Source organism: Syngnathus floridae, chromosome 13 (genome assembly GCF_059516105.1).
Source record: "Syngnathus floridae isolate MCC-2025c chromosome 13, RoL_Sflo_1.0, whole genome shotgun sequence".
NCBI classification, from domain to species: domain Eukaryota; kingdom Metazoa; phylum Chordata; class Actinopteri; order Syngnathiformes; family Syngnathidae; genus Syngnathus; species Syngnathus floridae.
The window spans coordinates 11,761,779-11,786,200 of record NC_142425.1 but is presented as its reverse complement, the minus strand read 5'-3'; the positions used below and the strand labels follow the sequence as shown (position 1 = coordinate 11,786,200).

The 24,422-nt window shown below is 41.9% G+C and overlaps 5 protein-coding genes and 1 pseudogene across 7 annotated transcripts; 2 read left to right on the top strand and 4 right to left on the bottom strand.

Annotated features, from left to right (window-relative positions):
• The first annotated feature begins 171 nt into the window (after positions 1–171).
• LOC148388845 (uncharacterized) lies at positions 172–5,577 on the top strand (annotated as a pseudogene). Its single transcript, XR_015862256.1, has 6 exons — positions 172–297; positions 646–1,425; positions 1,737–2,007; positions 2,115–3,041; positions 3,543–3,761; positions 4,205–5,577. The product of XR_015862256.1 is annotated as an uncharacterized LOC148388845 (transcript).
• Positions 5,578–5,674: 97 nt separating this feature from the next.
• LOC148388844 (uncharacterized) lies at positions 5,675–7,346 on the top strand. Its single transcript, XM_088393114.1, has 2 exons — positions 5,675–5,972; positions 6,111–7,346. The coding sequence occupies exons 1-2, from the start codon at positions 5,780–5,782 to the stop codon at positions 7,091–7,093; spliced, it is 1,176 nt and encodes a 391-aa protein (XP_088249240.1). The 5' UTR covers positions 5,675–5,779; the 3' UTR covers positions 7,094–7,346.
• Positions 7,347–8,136: 790 nt separating this feature from the next.
• On the bottom strand, positions 8,137–12,397 carry LOC148388843 (N-acetyllactosaminide beta-1,3-N-acetylglucosaminyltransferase 3-like). Of its 2 annotated transcripts, none has more exons than XM_088393115.1 (2): positions 12,261–12,397; positions 8,137–10,702 (listed from the first exon to the last, which is right to left on the bottom strand). In XM_088393115.1, the coding sequence occupies exon 2, from the start codon at positions 10,690–10,692 to the stop codon at positions 9,550–9,552; it is 1,143 nt and encodes a 380-aa protein (XP_088249241.1). In that variant the 5' UTR covers positions 10,693–10,702; positions 12,261–12,397; the 3' UTR covers positions 8,137–9,549. The 2 variants fall into 2 exon arrangements, with proteins under 2 accessions (XP_088249241.1, XP_088249243.1); XM_088393117.1 differs by having other exon boundaries at positions 8,137–10,705; positions 12,261–12,315.
• A 58-nt stretch (positions 12,398–12,455) lies between these two features.
• Positions 12,456–15,279, bottom strand: LOC148388842 (potassium voltage-gated channel subfamily V member 2-like). Its single transcript, XM_088393104.1, has 2 exons — positions 14,041–15,279; positions 12,456–13,355 (listed from the first exon to the last, which is right to left on the bottom strand). Exons 1-2 carry the CDS (start codon positions 15,274–15,276, stop codon positions 13,074–13,076), a joined length of 1,518 nt encoding a protein of 505 aa, XP_088249230.1. The 5' UTR covers positions 15,277–15,279; the 3' UTR covers positions 12,456–13,073.
• A 644-nt stretch (positions 15,280–15,923) lies between these two features.
• LOC148388841 (low-density lipoprotein receptor-related protein 8) lies at positions 15,924–22,789 on the bottom strand. The gene is made up of 12 exons (XM_088393101.1): positions 22,653–22,789; positions 21,536–21,964; positions 20,939–21,058; positions 20,702–20,827; positions 20,021–20,186; positions 19,193–19,408; positions 18,668–18,786; positions 18,401–18,540; positions 17,893–18,034; positions 17,629–17,820; positions 17,027–17,166; positions 15,924–16,454 (listed from the first exon to the last, which is right to left on the bottom strand). Exons 1-12 carry the CDS (start codon positions 22,711–22,713, stop codon positions 16,422–16,424), a joined length of 1,884 nt encoding a protein of 627 aa, XP_088249227.1. The 5' UTR covers positions 22,714–22,789; the 3' UTR covers positions 15,924–16,421.
• A 496-nt stretch (positions 22,790–23,285) lies between these two features.
• On the bottom strand, positions 23,286–24,377 carry ndufa7 (NADH:ubiquinone oxidoreductase subunit A7). Its single transcript, XM_088394188.1, has 4 exons — positions 24,262–24,377; positions 24,010–24,059; positions 23,591–23,728; positions 23,286–23,458 (listed from the first exon to the last, which is right to left on the bottom strand). Exons 1-4 carry the CDS (start codon positions 24,310–24,312, stop codon positions 23,371–23,373), a joined length of 327 nt encoding a protein of 108 aa, XP_088250314.1. The 5' UTR covers positions 24,313–24,377; the 3' UTR covers positions 23,286–23,370.
• Positions 24,378–24,422: the final 45 nt, after the last annotated feature.

The window sequence follows — 24,422 nt, the reverse complement described above, 5'->3', positions numbered from 1 at the left end:
ATTGTATGTTTCGCCACAAAGCGGCGCTCTTTTAGCTCTAGCGATAGTTGAAAGTTTTACTTGGTGCGCAATTTATTTTTGTGTGAAGTTTTCCTTTTCTTGAGATTTGTATGTAATTTGTAGTTGTTAATATTACGTTGCAAAATAAAACAAAAGTCTCATTTCGCGTGCGCTTCCTGTTTCCGGAAGTGACGTAATGTAGCGGCGCAATAGGAAACGGCCACGCGTTACCGCGAAGTTAAAAAGTTCAAGTATTTCAAGTAAAGTACCCCGTTTATTCACTTTCAGGCCAAAGTGGTATGTATGTTTTGTTAACCCATGTTTATGTAATTGTACACCATTTCGTTTGTCTCAATAGTTGTACGGTGTGGCTGTGATGTTAAAGCTAAGCTCACAGTAAACATCAAGAACCCTTGTCTCCTTTGTGTAGTAACGTCTCGAGCTTCTGTTAGTCCACGTGTTTTATACACGTGACGTTTTATCCGTGAATGAATATCAAATCTTTTGCGATTAGCTTGTCTTCCTAGACTTGGTAGGCTCTCCGTTTAGCTTAGCATGCTAGTTAGTATAATATTACATTTGAATCCAAACTGTTACTGTACTTTCTACATTATTGTTCTAACCATGGATTTTCTTTCCATCCAGCTCCTGACGATGGCGAGTCAAGGCGAGCCAGAACTCCTCCTCAGCATTAAAGAAGAGGACGTGTGGCCAGGTTATGATGAGTCTGCCATCAGCAGTTTTCCTTACACTAATATGCTTGTGAAGAGTGAGGATGACAAAGAAGATCTAGCCTCGCAGCTTCATCCCAGCCCGAGTGAGGAGAAGACAATCAACAGAGGACTGCACGGTGAAGCAGGAGTATCGCAACCAGATAACGTCGCTCCGTCGTCAGATACGGACGAAGTGACGTCACACTCGTCCGATTACACCACGGACGACAGCGACGACGGCAAAGAATCTCCCAAAGTGATCCGCAAAGCTAAAAAACACAGCAGCTGCTCCGAATGCGGTAAAGCTTTCCGTAGCCATGCCATTTTGACCCGTCACATGAAAAAACACACTGGGGAGAAACCTTACGCCTGCTCGGCCTGCGGCAAAGCCTTCAGCCGGCGAGACTCCCTGGTCGGGCACATGCGGTCCCACACCAAGGAGAAAACTTTCACCTGCTCAGTTTGCACCAAAACCTTCCGCCACCGACAAAACTTGTCCACTCACCAGAGAAGTCATAACGGCAAGAAACGCTTTACCTGCTCGCAGTGCGGCCGGGCCTTCTCCGCCAAGGCGAACTTGATGCGGCACACTTTGGTGCACACTGGAGAGAAACGTTTTTTTTGCTCTGTGTGCGATAAACGTTTCACCACAAAGCGGAACATGATGGGACACATGCGGGCCCACACGAGCGAGAAGCCCCTCTCCTGCTCTGTCTGAAGCAAGACTCTTATGAACTCTCAGGAATCCTGATTATTCTAACATTTGATCCAAAATAAAAATATGAACCACTATGTTGTTGCTGTATTCAATTTAGAATGTCGCTTTTTTTTGTGTTAGCAAAAGTAACATAAAGAAGAGTAATTATGGAGCTAGGTGACAAAAATTACTGGTTGAAATTGGAACCGCAAACGATGTGATGAACTTACAAGTCGATATAAAAAAAAAACACAATCCTTTTTGTCTCATAGGGCATGCCGTAGCCTTCCCGAAGTGTGCGCATGCGCAATGTGACTTGTTGACGATTTCGTATTTTTTTGGCTTGCAACGATCCAGATGGCAAAAAAACACTTTCATTAATAACAGCAGATAGTTTGCAATATCTTTTAAAAATGAGCAAAACTCAAGTGCTGAGAACGTTGGTAATGCAGCGTCTAAACGTGGCCGTCGAAGAGATTTTCCAACTTTTTGAAAAAACCATAGCGGAGTATGAGGAGGAATTTTGCCGAGACAAAGAGAACAACGTGCGACTAAAGGGCGAACAATTGGACCACGCTGATGTGGCAGCCAGCTTCGGTATGTTCTCTTCATTTTACACAATATGAAATTCAACCCCACCGGCGGGATAATACAAAGGAATATTTAATCGTACCTTAATTCATCTGTTTTGTTGTGGGTTGCAGACGTGCAGCAGTTGGTGGACAATCAAGAAGAGCCAGCAAGTTCCTTATGCATTAAAGTAGAAGAGCAAAACATATGGAGCAGTCAAGATGTGGAGCAGCTTCCAGCGCTGAAGGAGGAATCTCATGTAAACATGTTGGCACCCCCTGATGTCCAACTGAAGAGTGAAGAAGACAAAGGTCAGTCCTCGCAGCCTTGCCACAGTCAAGGACAGACAAACAGGGGCGGCAGAATGCCGAGAACATGCAAAGGAGAACACTCGCGATCAGGCAGCTTTGAATCGGATAACATGATGTCACGCTCTTCAAAATCTGATCACAGCGACCCCCCAAAAGAAGCTCAGAAGACTCGTAAAGCACCCAAAGGTGATTTGGCGCGTCACGCTCGAAAGAAAGAGTTCATCTGCCCTGAATGCGGGAAAGTTTTCAACCACAAGGGAACTTTAAACAGACACAAAAGGACGCACACTGGCGAGAGGCCTTTCGGTTGCGCCCGTTGCGTTAAAAGATTCTCCACAAACTCCGATTTGAAGATACACATGCGAACGCACACGAGGGAGAAACCGTTCGCCTGTCCGTTTTGCCCTCAAAGATTCCCCATCAAGTCGAACATGGACATACACATCCGCGCCAGGCACACAGGCGAGAAACCGTTCGCCTGCTCCGTTTGCTCTCAGAGATTCACCCGCAAGTCGGCCATAAAGCACCACGTGCAGGTCAAGCACACGGACGGCAAGCTCTTCATTTGCTCTCTTTGTCCCAAAACGTTTTCCTGGAAAAAGAACGTGATAACACACATGAGGACACACACCGGCGAGAAGGCCTTCAGTTGCAACGTGTGCACGCAGGGTTTCTCGTACAAGTATCAGCTGGAAAAGCACCGGTGCGCCGTTGTGGAAGCGGACAGCTTGTCCTTACATACAAACGCATGAATCCATCCATACATACATCCAATATTTTTAAAGATTATTTTGAAGATATATATCTCACATTTCTCTCATTTTTTTTTATCTAGGTCATTCCTTCATTATGTTTGTCATAAATTGAAGAACATTGTCCGAAAAAACACAGACACTGTTAATGTATATGAAAAATATTTGAAAAAATTAAAAATTAATAGAAAAATAATTCATTCTTGTTTTGATTTTTTTTTATTCTGGAAATGTTTCTAATTACATGGTTGGTGGATAGTTAAAATACATGTCGAGTTTTGGTTGACATTAAACCAACTATTTAATTGCAAACGTAATAGTGTAATCTATTTTATCCCTAATGGCGTACCGTAAACATGTCAAAGATGGCGGCTCAGTATGCGCATGCGCGATATGGCTTTTTGGGCGGAAATGTTTACATGGGCGTTTTGGGTCATCACAATCCACACAAGAGCGAAGAAGGAAATAAAAACACCACATTTTGCACCTTGTCGCTAAGCAGAGATCCATCGTGAGTGTGTCAAAATGTGTAAAGTGAACATTTTGAGATCGTTGGTGAAGCAGCGACTTAACGTGGCCGTCGAAGAGATTTTCGGACTGTTCGAAAAAACCATCGCGGAGTACGAGGAGGAACTTTGTCGAACCAAAAAGGAAAACGAGCGACAACGCGACCTACTGGACGCTATTCTCAACCCTCAAGTTCAACTGGACAGAGCAGGTTTGGCGTTTAATTCACCTTTTGTCAACGCTGTTAACAGGTTGTTGGGCACATTTCTCGCACACAAATAAAATGGCCGAGAGCCACGACTTGATAACATTAGCTGTTAAACTTCTCGACAATGTTTACAACCATCATGCTGGACTGCTCGCAGCAGGTTTGTTTACAAAAATCACAGAATCAGAGTGTGTTGCTTTGGTTGTAATTGACAGTGAAGTCCGCCATCGCAGTCAAGGAAGCCACCATTTTTGTCTTGCCCGTTTATTCTAAGCACTACGACAAAATAGATACAAAAACAAAAAAAATGCAACGAGCGATTCATTTTCATCACTTGAAGTATTATGTAGGAAAAGTCAAGAATATTGGGTTTTACTAAATTTCTATAGTATACCCAGTAAAACAAGTATCAGTCCTAATACACAAGATTTCTTTGTGTGTTGCAGATGTGCAGCAGGTGCCGGTGGAGAGTCAAGAAATGGGGGCTGAGCCTGTGGAGCCCCCCCCACATTAAAGAGGAAGAGGTGTGGGATAGTCAAGCTTACCAGGAGGCTGGCATCACCACGCTCACACTAGTCCATGTAAAGACCGAAGACAACGACGCCGGTCAGCCTTTGCCACATCAAAGTGAGGACAACCGAGGCGGCAGCTCGGGACAATGCTTGTCAGCAGAAGCCGAAGATCTCCACTCGCGAGCAAACTACTTGGCGCCGCTATCTGATACGGAAGATATGACGTCCCGCTCCTCGGACACCGACAGCGCGAGAGAAGCTTCGGACGCCAAAAGTGACAAAAAACGCAAATGCTCCGAATGCGGTAAAACGTTTGTCTGGAAAAGCGATTTAAAAAAACACATGGTCACGCACACGGGTGAGAAAGCGTTTGCGTGCTCGGTGTGCAATAAAAGATTCCCCTTTAAGCATCGCATGCTCAGACACATGAGTATACACACGGGCGAGCATGCCCATTCCTGCTCAGTTTGCGGGAAAGGATTCCGAGATAGGTCTGACATGGAAGGTCACATGAGCAAACACACCGGCCAGAAACTGTACTCGTGTTCCATTTGCGCTAAAGGTTTGTCTTGTAGAGCGTCGCTTCGGAATCACATGAAATTACACACCGGGAAGAAACTCCATACCTGCCCCGTTTGCGGGAAAGGTTTCTCCGGGGGCTCGTCGTTCGGCGCACACGTGAGAAAACACACGGGGGAGAAACCTTTTGTCTGCCCCGTCTGTAACAAATGTTTCTCCCGTAAGGACACACTCGCTTTACACATTAAGCGTCACAATAAGCGTCACACGGGGGAGAAACCTTTTGCCTGCCCCGTCTGTAACAAATGTTTTTCCCGTAAGGACACACTCTCTTCACACATTAAGCGTCACACTGACAGTCAGCAATAACAGTGGCACAATGCTGTTGCTGATTGCCTATAGTCAAAATTATAACAAAATGCCACAAACAGATTAATCAACAACAAATCTGATCAAATCGAGTCATCGTAGAACCATTTTTTAACTAAAGATTGTCAAAAGTAATAATTCTCTGATTTCTCTAGACTGAAGCAGACTTATTTATTGTTTGTGTTTAATTAAAATAAAACATTTGCAAACATCTGCCTTTACTTTGGAAAACAATGATTGTCAATCCTTCTTGTGGCATATTGCTTAGTTGTTTTTTATCACAAAAATAATCCCAAGTACACACAAATAATTGTTAATAAATACTTATAATATAACGAATAGAAACTAATTTTATAAGCTACAATTATAACCAAAACTGTATCCTTTGTTGAGATGTAATAAAAATACTGGTATGATTTCTTTTCCTCATTTTCTGTTTAGATTAATGACTACATTCCTCCAATAACTACAACTATTGGAAGAGGCTTCCCACAACTGTCATTTTCCTGCGTGTCGCTTCTAAATGACGTCATAGGTCAACTTCTCGGTTTCCGCCCTATGGGAGCATTGTTAGCTCGCAACACACCATCAAACAACTCGGATCTATGATCGTGTACGAAAATGTGTAAAGTTCGAATCCTGAGAACCTTGGTGAAGCAGCGACTGAACGTGGCTGTCGAAGAAATATTTGAATTGTTTGAGAGGACGATAGCGCAGTACGAGGAGGAACTTTGTCGAACCAAAGAGGAGAAAGAGCAACAACGACGACTCTTGGATGCTATTCTCAAGCCTCAGATTCGACTGCACAGAGCAGGTTTGGCGTTTACGTCACCTTTTTTCATTTATTTCCAACCATTCGCCCAAGCGAGTGACGTCAGAAGAAAATTGATAAGAATACATTCGCACAATATTGCTCGGACAATAATTATTTGTCCAAATGTGTGTGGTACAGACACACAACTGGTGTTGCAGGAGAGTCAAGAGGAGCTTGCTGGTTTTGATCAGAAGGAGCCAGTAGAACCCACTCACATTAAAGAAGAAGAGCAGAACGTGTGGAGCAGCCAAGATGTGGAGCAGCTCCAAAGGCTGGAGGAAGAAGAAGACGACGCCGGCAGCCAGTTCGCGTGGCTCAGCGTCCACGTGAAGAGCGAGGATGAACGAGATCACTATTCACAGTTTTGCAGCACTCAAAGTGAGGAGGACAGAGAAGCCGATGGGAACGGACACTCGCTGGACAACAACCTGACGACGCTATCAGACACGCCCGACGTGATCTCATCGCTGTCCGACACGGCTCATAACAATCACGCCAAAGAACCTTCAGCCCATAAAGGCGCCGAAAAGCACTTCATCTGCCTCGAGTGCGGGAGGACGTTCAGCTCCAAGAAGACTCTGAAAGTGCACATGATCATCCACACAGGAGAGAAACGCTTTGCGTGCTCCTTCTGCGCTAAACGATTCTACCGAAAGTGCGACCTGAAGAACCACCTGGCCACGCACACGGACGAGAAACCTTACAGCTGTGCCATTTGCGCCAGAGGCTTCACCCTGAGGAAATACATGATGCTCCACATGAAAACACACGCTGCCGTGCCACTCACTCGACAAGGCGTGAAGGCAGAAGGCCACGCGAGCAGACACAAGTTGACACACGGCTCGCTTTGCCTAAAACATTTCAGCCGGGAGGACAATTTGAAGCTGCACATGAGCAAGCACGACGACGAGAAGCTGTTCGGCTGCCGCCTGTGCGATAAAAGATTCACCTACAAGAAGAACGTGAGGATCCGCACGAGGTCGCACACGGGCGAGAAGGTGTTTGCTTGCCACGTGTGCGCTCAGAAGTTCTCTTATAAATATGAGCTGGACAAACATCAGTGCGTCGTCATGGATGCCATGGCCATTGCGGCACGTTCGGAAGCCACTGGCAACCCTTGAATTTTGCATTTTTTTATTAAAAGGAACTATTGTATGTATTGTAACATTTTGCAATGATGTCCATCCATTTAAAAAAAAGTCAAATGTTGCCTCATTATTTTTTCTTTCCAAAACTGTTCAAATTGGAATACAACTATTAAATAATAATAATTAATCAAACAGTAAAAAATTAGCAGCATGAAGAAAATTATTTGTAGTATTCAAGTCAATCCAGAAGGTGGCAGCAAACCACAGTCGTACATCTTGATTGCCACCAACACCTTTCCACGCTGTAATTTCTAATTAGTAAAAATGACACTAATTGGGGTCAAAAGTATTGTACTTGAAAAAAACATTACTCGTACTTGAAAAAATAAAACCTGAAAAAAAAGTGTAAATAAAATTTAAATGAAAAACTAGGGTTTCCAACTCGGGCAGGGGTCGGGAACCTTTTTGACGGACAGAGCCATAAATAAGCATTTTTAAAAAATATTTCCCATGAGAGCCATACCATTAAAAAAAAAACGTTGTGCTAAATACAATTAAATGCATGCATTTTAATTAAGACCAACGATTTTTTTGAATGTACTAGCGCATTCTTTCTAATAATGTTTTTATATTGAAGCCAAGAAAAAACAACTCACCATTAATGAGACTTCTGGGGCTGCATTGTTTTGCTGATGGTTTGTAGTCCGGGTGAGGTCCTTGCTGACAGAGGCATGTCTTTTATCCGTTTGAGTATCTTTTCTTTATCCGTGGAGTCGTCAAAAAGCTCATTAGTTCATTCTTCGCCATCTTTCTTGCTAGCCTGGCACACACCTGCTAGCTAGCTGAAATTTTAAATGAAGCGGATGAAATTTGACCTTTCGCGACCCCGTAGGTACCGTAATGTCCAATAAAAATCGCGCTTTATTTTTGTCCGACCTGACGTCACCCTTCTCCACACCGAAGGGCAGCTAGGATTGGCTGATATGTTTTAAACTACTCTAAATTGTAGAAATTACGGGATTGGTTGATCTGTTTTAAACTACTCTAAATTGTAAAAGTATAAAATACGCAGAACATGTAAATATTTCAATTTATTCATGACCACAGACCTAAATAATTACATACAACTATGTGGAGCAACAACAATGGCAGATGAACTGCAACCATGACCTCTTCTTGTGGGGTCCAAATAAAAGAAAATCGAAAAATGTACACAAATTTCTCCCAAGTACTGTGTACAGAGCCCTCGGTTTTCCTTTGCGAATCACAGTGAACATTGTCATAGAAACCCTGAGTCAATATTAAAACTAACATTTCACAAAGTCCTACATTACCTTAAGTAAATAAAATACATCAGTACCAGTGCATACATTTATTAAATATACACAGAAACTCCCTTGCATTCATTTAAATATCAAAGCAATCCAAGATTTTATGATCTACGTTCCAGCACATGGGCATTTAGTTTTGACCCTTGAAGAAAAAAATACTTCACATAAAGTATTGTCAGCAAAAAAAAAACTTCAATCCTCTGCTGTAAACACATTCATAAAGTTTCTGATTTTCGGACTGCCCCTAAGTGTAACATTAACCCTAGTTTTACATTTCCTGTGTTAAAGATAAGTCGAAATATTACAAAGAATTTTCCCCCCTGCAATTTTAGACAGCTTTTGGTACCGTTAAAAAAGTGGAACAAGGAAATAGTTTGTTTACTCCTGCTCACACTTTGACGTCATTGCTATTCTTTAAGCTGCCCCTCCGATCATTTACATCCTCATGAGTCCTGTGATATCCGCTTTCCACACCTTTTTTGTCTACACTGTTTGTTCTATGTGTCCTCTCTGCATCCATTGCAGCCTGGTCATCCTAGAAGAGGGACCCTCCCATCTGTGGTCTCTTCTCAAGGTTTCTCATTTCCCCTAGCTGGAGTTTTAATTTTTTCCTTGCCCTCTTGGGAGTTTAAGATCAGTTTAAGATCAGGGGATGTTTGAGAATATCTTTCGTTTTTCACATGTCCTGAGTGTTGTTGTTAGTCGCCTAAATGTTGAACAGAGGCTGTGATTTACCGAAGTCAAATTCCTTGTTTGGCACGCTCAAACATGGCGAATAAAAACTCTTGAATCTGATTTGAATTATTTTGACCATGTTTTCCAACTGTAATTCGTTGAGGATCATTTTTTAAATCCATTCAAATATCCATAAATACAAAATATCAGTATCATAAAAAAAATGGTCTTCAAATTTGACCTTTTTAACATCTCTTTTTAACCTTGGGATTGTAATCAAGCAAGGATTCATGTTGTTGGACATAAAAGGCAATTGAATAATTATTTCTCATGAAAAGAGGTTGAACTGATTCCTTCTGGTGACCCCGGCTGATCATCCACACGACGTCCCGCGTTGTGGGTGTGTCCGACCGCCTGGCCACATGCCGACACACGACGGACCATGCCGCTATTATAGTCCGCTCGAATCCGAGCAACAAATTTTCACCTGACAGTCACATCCGCCGAAATACATTTAAGCGTACGGTCGTGCATTCGATGCCACATGAGGTACATCTGAGCCGGGAGGAACCGATGGACCAGCAGCATATCTTTATAATAGCAAGGATCGAACACGTCTAGATTTTTGGCGGGGATGTACAGTCCTGCAGTCTTCACCCCCATGTGCGAGGTCGGTGCAAGTCCCGCTTTCTTCAGACACATCCCCATGTAAACGTCATCGATGGGAAGGACAGTGATGGAACGGGACATCTTGAGGATGGTGGAAGCCGTGTAGCCTGACAGCAAGAATCCCCCGCCTCCGCAATAGGGGGGATACGAGTCCGACTCCTGGACCTGAACCGGGATGTAATATTTGCTCCCGGGGGACCTAATGGGTCCTACGTTGTAGATCAGGTGACCGGTGAAGAGATGTTTACGTCCATCGTTGTCTTTAAGACTCTGGAGGAACTCCACCATGTTGTCCGTGTTGGCAAAAACGTCGTCGTCACCGTTTAACATGAAGCGAGCGTTTGGACAGTTTCTTTCCATCCATTCCAGGAAAAGCAGTTGCTTCAAGGTGAGGTTGTAAAAGGAGTCAGCAAAATCCCACTGGATGATGTCTTTGTACTCGCGTTGTTCTGCTTGGAGGAGCTTGTTCAGCCTCATCTTCTCAAAGCCTTGATTGGTGGTACCCGAGAGGAAGATCCTTCTGATCCAAACCCCGTTGTGTAACCTCTCCTTCGCCCAGGTCTTGCGCAACACCTCTCGCCGCTCGTAGTTTCCAGGAGAGCTTTTAATGGCCAATAGGAGGAAAACATCTCCTGATTGCTCAACTCCGCCACATTTATCAGGAACGTCCAGTAGGATAGGAAAATGGCGACAGTGGCGATAGTATAGAAAGTCTTGAATATTACCAGGAAGAGCGGCGAAGCCTGTCATGTTGGCGACGGATTTGTTTTGATGACAAACTTGATTTTCCCAGAAGGTTTTGGTTTGGATGGTGGTCTCCAGAATGCCATTGTGATCCTCTTTCACGCCTGATTGGAGGCCAATGTTCTTTTGGTCTATAAAATCCAAAAGGAAGTGGATGATCAACACACTCAGACTTCCAAGTAACAAACATGTCCGGGTCCTCAACTGGATCATCGTCAGAACTCTGCTGAGGCAAAAAAAAAGCATGAGACACATACATGTTACGTTTTATTAAGTATTTTTTTTTTAAATTGCATTTTTTTTTAACTCTCTTCATTAGCACACACCAATTTTAGCCTAATTGATTATTGAATAAATACGTAAATGTATCTAGTCATCATTAGAATAAACTCACAAACTCCAAAGAAGTTGCGTAAAATCATAAAAGCAGAATACAGAAGGCTAAAGTTTTGAAAAATCCTTTTCAATAAGAACAATTTAGTCCAACTTTTCAGTTTTCAGTCCACATCTTACAAGACCGAGGCTTGTGAAACGACTGGAAAACATCACACTGACCTCACCCTGTTTTCCAACACGACAAAATCCCACTCGACTGCTAACAGCCAATAAAAAAACCACACAAATAAGCAAATATAACGACACCCTCATTTCTGACATCACAATAAAACACAAAACATAATTGAACACACAACAGCACACAGAAATAATCCTTTGATCAAAAAAGTAATGTGTGTGTTCATTTAAGATGTCTATAGTGCTTGGCATGGAAGAAAACGTTTTATCATACTTTTTATATTCCAGGCCACATTTAAAAGATGAAAATTGCAACACTGTAACGACTAACAGTAAAATGTGCAAAAGTTGCAAAATTTAGCTAGCTATCTTGTTTTAATAGCTCGGCCAAAGCAGTTATTTTGAAACAGTAAAACAGCGCCAATGGGAAAAATATTACGATTTCCATAATCATATGTAGAGGTGTGACGAAATGGTCAAGGAAGGACCAAATGTAAACAATTTTGTAATAATCTGGATTAAAATGTGGATATTCAAGTCACTATCAAAGTATATATATATATATATATATTTTTTTTTTGCTCCTCTTATTTATTTATTTATTGTTGTGTTATTTATTCATTATTTATTCAGCACGCTTTTGTTATACTTGTTTACTTGTTTGTCTGTTTGGAAAAATTAGAATGAACTTGTCTTCTACAAAACAGACTTTCCCTCAGTGAAAGGGGTGTCAACAAATATTTTAATTATCAATGAAAACAATTCTTGTGGGAAGGCTTTAGTAAACATCAACCATTTTTATGGTTCATTGAGATTTTAATCTTAACTACGGAATATGTTAATGATCAGCTTCCAAGATGGCAGGTGTGTCCACAAGGCCATACGTCAAGTCACATGTTTTCTTTACAATAATAGAATAGATGAATATTTTGTTTGTGTAATATGAATTTGACACCTAAATCCACCTGTTCTCATTCATCTGCTAGTTAGTGAAAACAGCATGAGCTATCACCACTAGCAGATTTCTACTTCTCATTATGGTAACTGAAATATCCTTTTTTTTTGCTTGAACTTTAACACAACACAAAAAAGATCTTAAATGTACGGAAGATACGGATTAGGATTAGAAAAAAAGTCAGAATCCTGTCACCCCTCGTTTTTTTTTATTTTTCTTCACTGGCCCTAATCCTCTCCCGTATTTCCTCGCTAGAATAGCGGGGCTATATAATAAATCGATATTAAAAAGAGAAACGGATGCGTGTACTTACTTTAAGAGCGAGCTTCCTCAGCGCGTACTCACTCTTGTGTTGGTGCGCGCGCGTGTGTGCACGCGTGCGCGCGCTTGGATGGTCGCGGCTGTCAGCTACCGAACGGGCGGGGCCACTGCAGTCCACTTTGATTTGGCAGATACACTCTCCACAGTGTAAATGTAATTACTCTGCATAAAATATATATTTTTGGATTAATGTCATTATGATATAATACAGTGATGTTTTCTTGGTTTTAAAAAAAAACATTTGGGGGTATTTCTCGGAGGGGAACAGGGTGGGTAAGAACATTTCACATTATTTCCATGGCAAACATTTATTTGTATGGGTAAACTGATTTATCATTTTGCTCACAGAAGATTATCACCTACAAATAATAAATTGAGCCAGGAGATTAAAAGGCACATCCATAGATTCAACACAACTCAAGAACACAAAAGTTGGGCAACTTTAGTTTGGGTTGAAAAAGTCAAGTCAAAAAAAGAAACCTGAACCTGCAAATGACGTTCACACACCACACATGAATAAGCTGCAGCGGGTGAACCTATTTGAGTTGAGAGGACCTTGGGGAAAACATGAGTCATTGTGGGAAAACAGAAACTGAAAAATGCCGCAACAAGAACGTACAGCACATGATGACACGATTGCTCAATCCGTCTGGAAACTTCCTGGGCTACCATTTTGATACAGTTGAGCTGTTAAGGCATGTGTTGACTCGTATTAATTTCTTCTCTGTAAAATAATATCTTCATTTTAATTCTTATCAACAGTTAGGCTTTCCTGTTGAAGTCACTTTTACAATGCTTCCAACAATTACAATGGATGTATTATTAGTTTCGACTCTCCTTCCGTGGGATGAAAACACACGTCCATCCTGTGTCGGAGACGCTTCCGAAGCTGCAAGCGACGCCGGACCGAGATGGTTTTGTATTCTTGGGCCTTTAGTTTGGCATAGTAATCTGAGAATTTGTTAAAGAGGAAGGAGATGGGCATGCCGTTCAGGATGATTCCAAAGGAGATGCAGCCGAAGGCCACCATTCGACCCAGGATCGTCACAGGGACCACATCGCCGTATCCAACGGTGGAGATGCTGACCTAAGATCGAAAAAAAAAAAAAAAAAAAAGGGACTGGTCGCCAGCTAAATACAGTCCAAATAACTATTCATAACTACAGGATGGTCTTTGATGAAGCTAGCTTTATGATTTTCAAAACATTTTACGTTAGTTTCAAAGCTGTTCTTTGAAGGTCTAGTTCAAGCCTTATAAATAGATCTTAAAAATGATCTTCAAAATGTGTTTGTTCACTAAGTTTCTCATTTTCAAGCATCTACAGTCATACGACTTGAGTCAAAAAAGATTAGTTGTGGATTAACTTTGCGAATGAGGAAGTGGCAGCTGTACAAAAGTTTCGTTCTAACCGCAACCAAATGTGACGGAAACACAAGACTGATAGATGTTATGGTGGCAGACATTTCACAGCGACCAAACCAAATGATTGTGCTGCAGCCCAAAAGTAAATCGTGCCACTCAGTGGAAAAATCAACGATAGTAAATTCCAACGACGTCATGGAACCGTCTGTACTCTTCTTCCTGAGTGGAGGTGGTGACTGAGAGTTAAAAACAGCTGGCCACTATTATACAGTTCAGTTAACTCGTTAATTTCCGCAGAACATTCCTTCAACCAAGTACTTGCCATTTTCTATTCAGTTGATGGAGATGTGTCAGATAAAAACTTCTTCTGATGACATCACAAAAGGCCGAATTCATTGTCTATACTTACTGCAGCCCACCACCAGGCGTATGGAATACTACTGATGGGAGAACCTTCCGTCTCCCTCTCGGCCGAATGCAGGAGAGCAGAGAATGTAAAGATCCCCATGGCGATGAAGAGCAATATGCACGAGGCCTGCTGATAACATTGGCGGAGCGTAAAACCAAAAGCTCTCATGCCGGTTGAGTGGCGGGCCAGTTTTAAAATACGAAAGATCCGCAGAAGTTTGACCACTTTCAGGACATGACTTAACTTGCTGACGCTGGCCAAGGTCCTAAGGTCTTCTCGTGTGTTCCCGTCACCCGAGCCAGGAATGGCTTCCAAGATGATCTGGGCGAAATAAGGCATGACCGCCACCATGTCTACAAAGTTGAGCCCACTCTTCAAAAACATTTGGATGTCTGGCGTGGTGGCAAGTCGTGTTAGATACTCCAAAGCAAAGAACACAATGGTGATGATCTCCACCCACTCCATGTGAGTTTTCCCCCCAATTTGATAGATTTGAAGCTCCTCCACGGTGTTGAGAGACATTGCCACAATAGAAATCAGGACAAAAAGGTTGGAGACCACACTGAAGGCTTTGGCCTGAGTCGAAGAGTAAGGATCCTCCACTAGATTCCAAAAACTTTTCCGAATCTTCCCAAACAGCATGCCTTCGAATAACTCCTCGTCATACTTGACCTCGAACTCACCCAGAAGTTCTTGTTCCACCTTCAGGTTGTCCTTCAGTTCATCTACCTTCTCCTCAAACACCATACAGCAGCAACGGGTGGTGTCCTTGAGACTCAAGCCCCAGTAGGCAATTTCCTCCTCAAAGTTGATGGGGCACATTTCTCTGATGATCCACAATTCTCCACTGGCATAAAAATGGCAGATGTGGTGGAAAAAAGCAGGATCGTGGTCAAAGAAGAATTCATTGTTTTTAACCGAGTAGTCATCGCAGAGGGTGGCGAGTCGGGCGGTGTTGGCTGCCAAGGAGCCGATACGCGTGTGAGGATATCTCATGGCACATTTTTTAGGGATGTAGAAAACTTTCCCGCCGACATTAAGCTTCATATGTTGCTGTTTGGGTTTTCCTTCAACCCCCGAGCAATCTGGAGAGTCCAAGTTCTCCAGAGAGCTCCAGGCTTTCACAGCATTCTGCTGAGAAAAGGGAATTTCGTCTTTTTCACCTTTTGCCAGGCAGTTGATCGTGCTACGCCGATTTTGCAAATGTTTCTGAAGCTGAGCCACGTCTGCGGCCATTGCACCTGCGGTTTAAAAAAGCAGGAAGTCAGCGTTGACGATAAAAAAAGGAGAAAAGCACAACAGGAAACCAGACAGGAAAATGTGTGTATCCTGACACATGCTGAGTCGTCAAAAAAAAAATCCACGTGGTCCCGCTTTCGCTGATATTCCAGTAAAAGGGAGTCGTTCCTGTTTACCAGGTCACCTCGCTCGGGCGGGACACAAAAGCGTTTGATGTGTTAGTGGAACAGTCACCAGGGAGTAAACATTTGAGCCGTTTAATCTAATTGGTGAGTCTCCAAGTTTCCTTAACAAGTTGTACATTTAGTGGGGGTGGGAGAGATTAGCGGACAAAGTTGATTTAAGGATTTTCAAGAGATAAGACGAATGGCAGTTGAAGCCAGTGCGTCTGTAAATCAGACATTCCTGTTTCGTGAAGATATAAAATGCCACCTCTGCTTTTCAGTTGATCTTGATACAAACTAAAAAAAAAAATCTACATTTTAAATAGAGAGATTTCAAAATACAAAATGTCAAACCATAATCTAGGACACTTCTCGGATGTGGTTGAATTGAATAACAGAGATCAGAAACTGAAGACCTTGTTTTTTTCCATTACAAAGTATTTGAATAGAAGGAAATAAAAAGAAAGATATAAGAAGAAAAACTTTTAAAGATTTATTTTTTTTACAGTCGGTTTTGCTCTAGTTGCAGATACAAAAGTGCAATGGCACATATGTAAATAAACTCCTCTATTTTTAAAAATAAATAACAAAACAGCAGTTTGTACCGTACTTTTCTTGATACTTAATCAATTCAAACCTCCCAAGTGAGAACTTTTATTCCTTGTGTCAGAAGTCAACACTTTCAAGTTTCAAACCAATACAGGTTGATTTCCGAGCTGCACCTATAACACTGCTTTTGACCAATAACCTTCACAATCAACAAACAAGTAGGTCTTAAATTAATTTCTACAACTATTCTAAGTGCATAGCGCTTTTTGGAGTGACCAAGCTCAACATGAGGAATCACAAGTCATCAAAAGACCTAAAGTCAGTTTGTTTTTGGAAGCCGCCATGAGTGACGATGAGCACAGCAGCTCACCGAGGATTCCGACAATGTCGGGCGAAGGCGTCAGGCCATCTGTGTCATGGCTAGCGTCTTCATTCACAGTCCAAGTCCAGCTTAAGAGTTTCCTGGCGGAGGAGAGGCCATGGCTTAGTTGACATAGTGAACCACATTAAGTCTTTACGGCTTCTCTCATTAAGGGGACGTTTTATTTCTTTCAATTCACTTGGGATGGTTGTTGACATCACATTTGTTTGAGTTTCCCAACTAAAATTCAAATTCAGTCATAGCCAGATTTTAAAGCTCTGAAAGATTTTCTGTGTTCAGCCCAAACCTGGAGTGATGATTTCACATTTACCCGTGTTTAATTTTGTCCTCCCTCCAAGGTATTACTTCATAGTCTTTAACACTTCACTGCCAACCCACAGATGGCAGGGTGGGGGTGTGGGGGGGGGTTAGGTAGGAAAAAAAAAAAAAAAAAAAACCTTCCAGGAAACATCTGGAAGCTGCTGGAGAAAACAATGGCTGCGCTAACAATGGTTGGATTTTGAATGTAAATCCAATATTCCCTAGATGAGAATTATTTTCATATTTGATCCTCACATGCTGTGTCAATCATCACTTCAGTGACACCGTTTCAAATATCTAGCGAGCTTCTGTGAAATGATATTCTTCCCATAATGTGTGTGTGTTGTCTTGCCTTGCTGACACGTGGACCTTGGATGAGCGGGTCCTGGGATTCTTTGAGGGAGAAGCTTTGCAGTACGAGATTCCTGGCGGGCCGGAACTCTTCTCTCCACCACCACAGAAGCGCTCCCACTAGGAGCACACTGAGGAACACTGATAGAAACAAACAGACATGACTGTTACATAGTAACATAGTGTGTGAATATTCAGATTGCCATGAAAGAAAAAAAATAAAGAGCAAGAAAGTTCTCCACTGAGCATAAGGGGTGTCAAAAGAAGTGCAGAGGCAGAAACGAGAAGACGGCTTCTTGTTTCCATTCCTATTTTTAGCTTCTAGTGTTGTGTGTAATCGGCCGCAAGACAGCTGCAAAGGCGCCGTTACATTAGCCCCGGCCGTATGGGAAAGGTTTACGACTCAGCTCGGTTACCACGGCGACAGTGTTATCAAAGCGCCGTTCCCTGAACAAATCAATCCAAACAGCGGCGGCTTTAAATCAGACACTATTTAGGGTCCTGACGGGATATGTTTTGCCTGAATTAGCTCACCAATGATTTCAAAATAAAACACCAGGTTGTAATTTATTGGAAAAAAAAATTGAAGCTAACCATGCTTACCGATTAGCGAAAGGATTCCCGCCAATCCGGGATCGGATAAACGTAACGCAGGAACGGTGCGGGAAATAGCAGGGACGTCTTGCGATGGATCGCGCCCCGATCCGACGCAGTGGAAGCTGATCGTCGGCGAAAGGAGATCAACAACACACGTGTGCGTGCACCAGATTCCGCGACGGCCGCATACGCCGTTGTCTGTAGATGAGTCGACGGCGCTGTTAGTTTCAAACGTTTTGCGTCACGCCAAATTTGATTATTTGCTCCGACATTTGGGTTGAAGGGCAGGCTGAATGATGGCAAGGCCGCTCGGTGAGGTGACGTTTGTCAGAAGTCGTGCAAAGTCCTTCCCATTGTGCTTGTTGGCTCTGCAGATGGAGTGTGTGTCTTGGTCAGTCCAGTATACAAAACCCTAAAGTAGAAAACATACGGGTAAAAAAAGTTTTTACTCGGGATAAATACAAGTATCAGTTCCATTGTATCGGTACTCGCGACACTGTTGTGCGATCAGTACCTCAAAATTAGAAGGATAGAAAATGACAATTAATTTCGTGCAATTTTGATAAAAAAATAATTGAGATTACTTATGCCAGATAAACATAAATATTATTAAATTATTTTCCCAATTTAAGAATTACTCTATTAAAAATTATAGGGAAAGAAAAAGGAGCATCATTTTATTTATTTTATGATTTAATTTGTTCCAAAAGGATGAATTGTCATTTGCCTTGAATTTTTTTCCATTTTTCTATGCAACACTGGCGTGTTATCTGTTTACCTCAAATACCGCCAGGCCAAATGGCTGATCCAGATAACCGTTAGACTCCAGCACAGTTTTACGGTGACGCCCATCAAGGTTGACTCTGGAGATGCTTCTCATGCCGCTATCAAGCCAGTACAGCAACTGGCGAGGCGTATCTAGGGAGGAAGATCAAATCAAATGGGGGGGGGGGTGGAGACTTTAAAGGTCAGATGTGAGATTGTTCATGAGGTCGAAAATATTACATTGCAAAATTGCCATTCCATATAATTTCCCCCTACTTACCCAGAGTAAGAGCAACCGGGTTGTGGAGTAGAGAAGTCACCACATTCCTCATCTCCTGGCCATCAAAGGTCGCCCTCACAATTTTTGCTGGGGTGCCACACTGGGCCCAGAAGAGCAGTCTGGAAATAATCATAAATAAAAAATAATTTCCAATAATTATGCTTACAAAAAGTTGTGTTTGTGTGAAATTTCAGGGATGACGAATTGCACTGTAAGCTTTACATCTGAATTTCGAGCAAGCTGAGGAGCAAAAGAAAAATACCCCCCCCCCCCCCCCCCCCCCCCCGATGTGTTTCAAATGTTTCCAACAGTGTGTTTTTCTTTTCTTTGCAAGATAAGGCTTTCGACGTGATTAAGATAAGAGATTGTGACATGAAAAGTGCCAGGACATGCCGAAACCACTCCTTCAATGTTCCCAAAAAGTTTTCTTCTCTTCTTTTCAGATGTTTTCTCTTGACGGCACATAGTATTAACAGCCGCATAAAAAAAAAATCAAATAAAAGTAATCCTCAAATGACTTCCTACCCATTTAGAGGGTCCACCGTGATTGCGCAAGGCTTGTCCAGTCCTGTGATGACTTGGCGCTGCTGAGAGCCATCAAGCAAGCTGACATGAATGGAACCGCTCTCCAAAGAGCTCCAGAAGAGAAGATGATGTATCCAATCCAGAGTCAGGCCAGAAACAGGACTGGGAACCTTCAGCACCAACGTGGCATCCTGGGTTTGGAGATTTAGGTTGACCCTGAAATTAATATAAGAAATAAATCTAAGGAGTACAATTCTGAAAGATGTCAAGTTATGGGCTGGCCGAAACATTAAACTAAAAATTGTTGATTTATTTCAACAGCGGCTAAAGGGAAATTTGATCATGAAATGTTTTTTTTCTGTAAAACATTTATTTACTTTTTTTCATGCATGTTCTCAATCATAATGTTTAATCACAATATATGACAAATTTGCTGAGAAACGGAGAAGTGGTAGAATTATATATTAAATTAAATTAATTAAATATGGAGAAGTGGTAGAATTATATGTTAAATTAAATGCACTAAAAAGTAATAATAATAAAAATATATATACATATATATGCCAATTTACAGCATGCATGGTTTGTTCTATAATTCATGCAATATCTCCTCTGTCAGTTTTAATGACAACATTAAGCTTGTACAACATAAATTAAAAAACGCCTTGCCTATAAAATAGCTTTGCACTTTGGCCACTACAGGATGTACGGATTAAGCCAACTCGCAGCGTGTTTACAATTGGATCTAACGTGATGTCCTTGGCAGGGGAAACTTTGCTTGAACTATCAACACACACTGGTATATAATGTTTAGATCTCCTCACTTACCTGTAAATGTACCCCTGTCCTTGCTGGGCCAGGTACAGTATATTTTTAGAGGCCAAGACCGCCACAGGACCCGGTCCATGGACTGCTAACGTCCTGGAAGTTGCACCACCAGAGCCCATCTCAAGAAGTCCTTCAGATGTGGACACCATCACCTTGGCATCAACCCCTGATGGGACATAAAACATATCATTTTATTGTCCATTCCAAAAATATGCATGTTAGGTTCGTGAAGGGTCTAAAATTGGACCGAGGTGCAAACGTTAATGTTGGTACCCCACGTAACGAGGACAAACAAAACGGATGGAAGCATCAACGAAAGTGTTAACCAACTTGCTTTTTCCAAGAAAGTCTCAGCTAAAGGTTAATGTTTTTTTTTAATTTTTTTTTATGGATTTGTAAAGATAAGTCAACTTAAAGGTGGAAAGGTGGAGCCACTCTTTGCACAATTTAAGTGTGCCTGAACAAATCCTGTTACGGTCAATGACTGACTAAGCATGCTGTTCAAATATGTTGCAATGACGTGCCAATCTTGTTCAAACATGGGGAACCTTGTATTTCCATTTGAAGCCCAATGCATATCGATTGCCTTACTTATCTAGCATATATGTTTTTGAAACATGAAAGAAACCCAGAGAGGGCAAGGCCGCCATTTGAATTTGGAAACTTAACGGCTTGCCTCACCTTTAGCCTTGCAGTCTTTGCTCGTAGGGGTCAGCTGATATCCGTCAAGGCAGTCACAGGAGAGGCTACCGTTTGTGTCAACGCACAGTTGATCACAATGGTCACTTTCCAGGCACGTGTCCACTTCTGTGTGACAAAAAAAAATTTACAAAATTAGACTCAAAAAGGAATAATTTAGTTTGATGTCATTCATTTCTAAATGATGTATTCATTTCCAGCTTGGGAAGACTTCCTCACCTTCACATTGAGTATTCCCGATAAGCCGCATACGGTCGGGACATTCACAGTGGAAGCCCATTTGCGTATCCACGCAATGGTGAGAACAGCCTCCATTATTAACGAGACACTCGTTCTGCTCTGCAAGGTCAAATGTTACATCATCAGAATTCACGGGAACTACTCTATTGACAGTATGAAAGGAAAAACAAACAAGAAAACCATTTTGTTCCTTGCATAAGAAGGATGTGTCATTTTATTGCGGTGATAAATTGTCATCACATTTGACTGACACACACTGAATAAAAGGTCATAATTTTAGCCGTGATGAGGGTTATTTAGCTCCAGATGATAAATGGATGAGTTATACTGTATTTTTATGACACCTGTTAAACCTTTCAAGAGCATCAGTAAGCGCATCTCAGCGTGACAACAGCGCCCTCTGCGGGCCACCATTAAAATTACACTGTCAGTTGCCTTGGGGAAAATAAAATAAGCATTTGTTTAAGGATTAAAAGCGTTTTATTTCATTTGCCACCATGAGTTGAGTCGACTAGTATATAAATGTGCTTTTATTGTCTCAAAATAAAGAGTAGATGGTTAGAAGTTTTCTCTTACCGCAGTTCTCCTCATCTCTTGCATCCGAGCAGTCTGCTTTGTTGTCACACCTCCAAGTATGGAGGATGCATTGGCCGTCCCCACAATCAAACTCGGACGCCTCGCAAGAGCTGGCTGGCATCAGAGCGCATAACTCCTGGATCTCATCACGCCCGTCTTTGCAGTCCACGTGTCCGTCACAAAGCCGGTGCTTGCGGAGGCAGCCGTCTGACGGCCCGCAGGAGAAGAGGCCGGCAGCGCAGCTCGGACAGGAATCGTCATCGCTGCCGTCGCTGCAGTCGTCCACGCCTGAGTCAGACTCACCACAATGCTGTTCATCGGAGCCGTCGTTACAATCGCTGTATTGATCACAAAGCTTCTCGCTTGGGATACATGAGCCATCTTTGCATCTGAATTCCGATTGTTCGTGGCAAGCAGGGAGAGTGTGACCTGCAGAACCCCAAACAAACTTTATTATTATTACTGTTTGGATAACCCCTCAGTCAGTTTGTCTACTTTATCATCTGCAGGAGCAAAACAATGAATACTATTTGTGGTAGGACAACAGTGATTAAGCAAAGATGAAATTATAAATTTGCTTGTCAGACATCTGGGCCAGCTATAGAGACTTACCCTAGCACTTTAAATCTTTTAATCGATGTTAAGCTGTTTAAAATTGTTATTGCTCAATTTTGTCTCATGATTGTGCTAATCTGAAATGGCTTATAGTTTCAGTTGATACATTTTAAAATTCAAATGAATGTTTGTTTGCCTGATCGTTTTCGTTAAAGATTCCCGCACATCTTTAACCGTATAAGCACAATATTATACAGATATACGGCACGTTCAATTCCACGCGCGTGACGTCATCGTTGACGTTAATGTCAAGTTTGCACGTGGATTCATTCTACGTAAAAGCGAAATAAACTCTTAATGCGTGTGAATGTCTGGGGAGGATAACAAAAACGGAGAAAATGATATCATCCAAAGTACATTCGTAGCAGATAGATAAATCTTATTCATTCAAACTGAGGGGATCATGTTTCAACTTTAGCTTTCATAAGCTAACAAACACCAAAAAAACACATTGCATGAACAAGGCACAGCGCAATTTCCCGATATAGGTGGAAGATTTTACCTAAAATGTGATGCTGGATGATGCAAAATATCCAAATAAATAAATATCCAAGGTGTCCCATACTCGTTCATGTCCAAGGCTGGTCAGCCGTCGCGCAAATATGACGTCAGAGGCACGTTGCTGCCTTTATGGGGCGTTGTTCGTCTGAAGATTCATGCGACCTAAAATTTGATTCAAAACACTTATTACAAAACATATGATTTTATAGCAGAGAGGAATGCAGGCTCGATAGCGTGCAAATGTGAAGTTGCGCCTCAATTTTGTGACAAAATAGCAATTTCTATATATACCTGTACCTTCTGGTTATATTGACAAATTTTAAATTTTCATTATTTGTCTTCAGTGTTCACACTAGTAAATGCCCTCAAAGTATGGAATCAAAGAATCAAATTTAAATCCAGACGCTCATTTTCTATCTGGGTTCTTATCTATGTATATAAGGAAATAACATGAACCAGGTTGGATTTTTCTTTTTTCCAGATGCACAACAAAAACAAAATGTGATAGATTACATATTTGCAGGAAAGTTGGAAACTTATTTATATATGTGATGACACTGTGACCTATCTTGTGCTGTGCACACAGTATAGTATGCAGTGGAAAGACTGAATGACACCTACAAATGCAATGAAATAATTCATAACCATCACTTTTATTTATAACATGTCTTTTGTACTTTCTGCAGGAGGAGTTCTGGGGGTGGATAAGTCGATAATGCTCAGAGGTATGGCTGATCTGTGGAAAGTTCTGGTTCCTTGTACACCGCCCCGGGAGTCACTGGAGGCTTTGTTACCGCAACAGCTTGGCTAGAAGACAACAAGTGGAGACACACAATGACTTAAAGGTTTTATGATGGCACAATTTGACTCCAGGAGTAATGATTTAAAATTTCAGTGATTCCTATAGAGGAAAAAAAGGACTTGGGAAGTGAGACTTACCTGCCGGCTGTGAGCGCCTTCTGTGAGGACATGACAACTGTCGGGGGCATGGATTCTCTGCGTCCATCTCTGGTGAAATAATAGTTGTCTGCAAACTTGTGGCTTGGCCCAACAGCTAGGTTAGGTGGTGGCTGCGTCCTACAGAAGAGGGACAGTCAATTTAGGAATATTATAAAAACTGCAGTGCAGACTATTTCATTGTGCACCATTCATAATCTTGACATATCATTATTACAGCAATTCGATTGCGACACATTGTTTAACAAAGTAAAACTTTTATTTGCAAGGTGGGACGTTCCTCTTCCTGGATAACAAAATAACTCTTTGTTGTTGTTTGTTTCGGAGACTGGTAATGATGTCACTTGTCTGCTGCGTATAACCTTCATTTTTTCGTAATTTCACCAGATTTATATACTCACCTTTTTGCTACCTCTTCATACCGCAGTTGGAGTTTACTCTGAAGGTCATGCTGTAAAAATACAAACTACATCAAACCAGTTGCAAGAGCATTTTAATTTTGTTGTCATTTCCCAAATTGGCTCAAAAGCGAGTTGACACAGACGCCTTCGTTTGCACACTGTCCAGTAACATAAATTGGTACTTTTAGAAGTTATTTTGTCCTCGACAATGTTGTCTTGTATTCATCATAAGACCCCGTTTCAATCACTTACCCCAGAAAGAAAATTTCGAAGCCTTTGTATGATTTTAGTGGCAGACGCCATGTTTGCTGTTATGAAGGACACGCAGCTTCTTCTGTGTTCATTAACTGCCTTTCTCAGCACACTACTGCCACCATGCGGCCAGGAAGATAAACTGCAGCTTTAGATTTGAG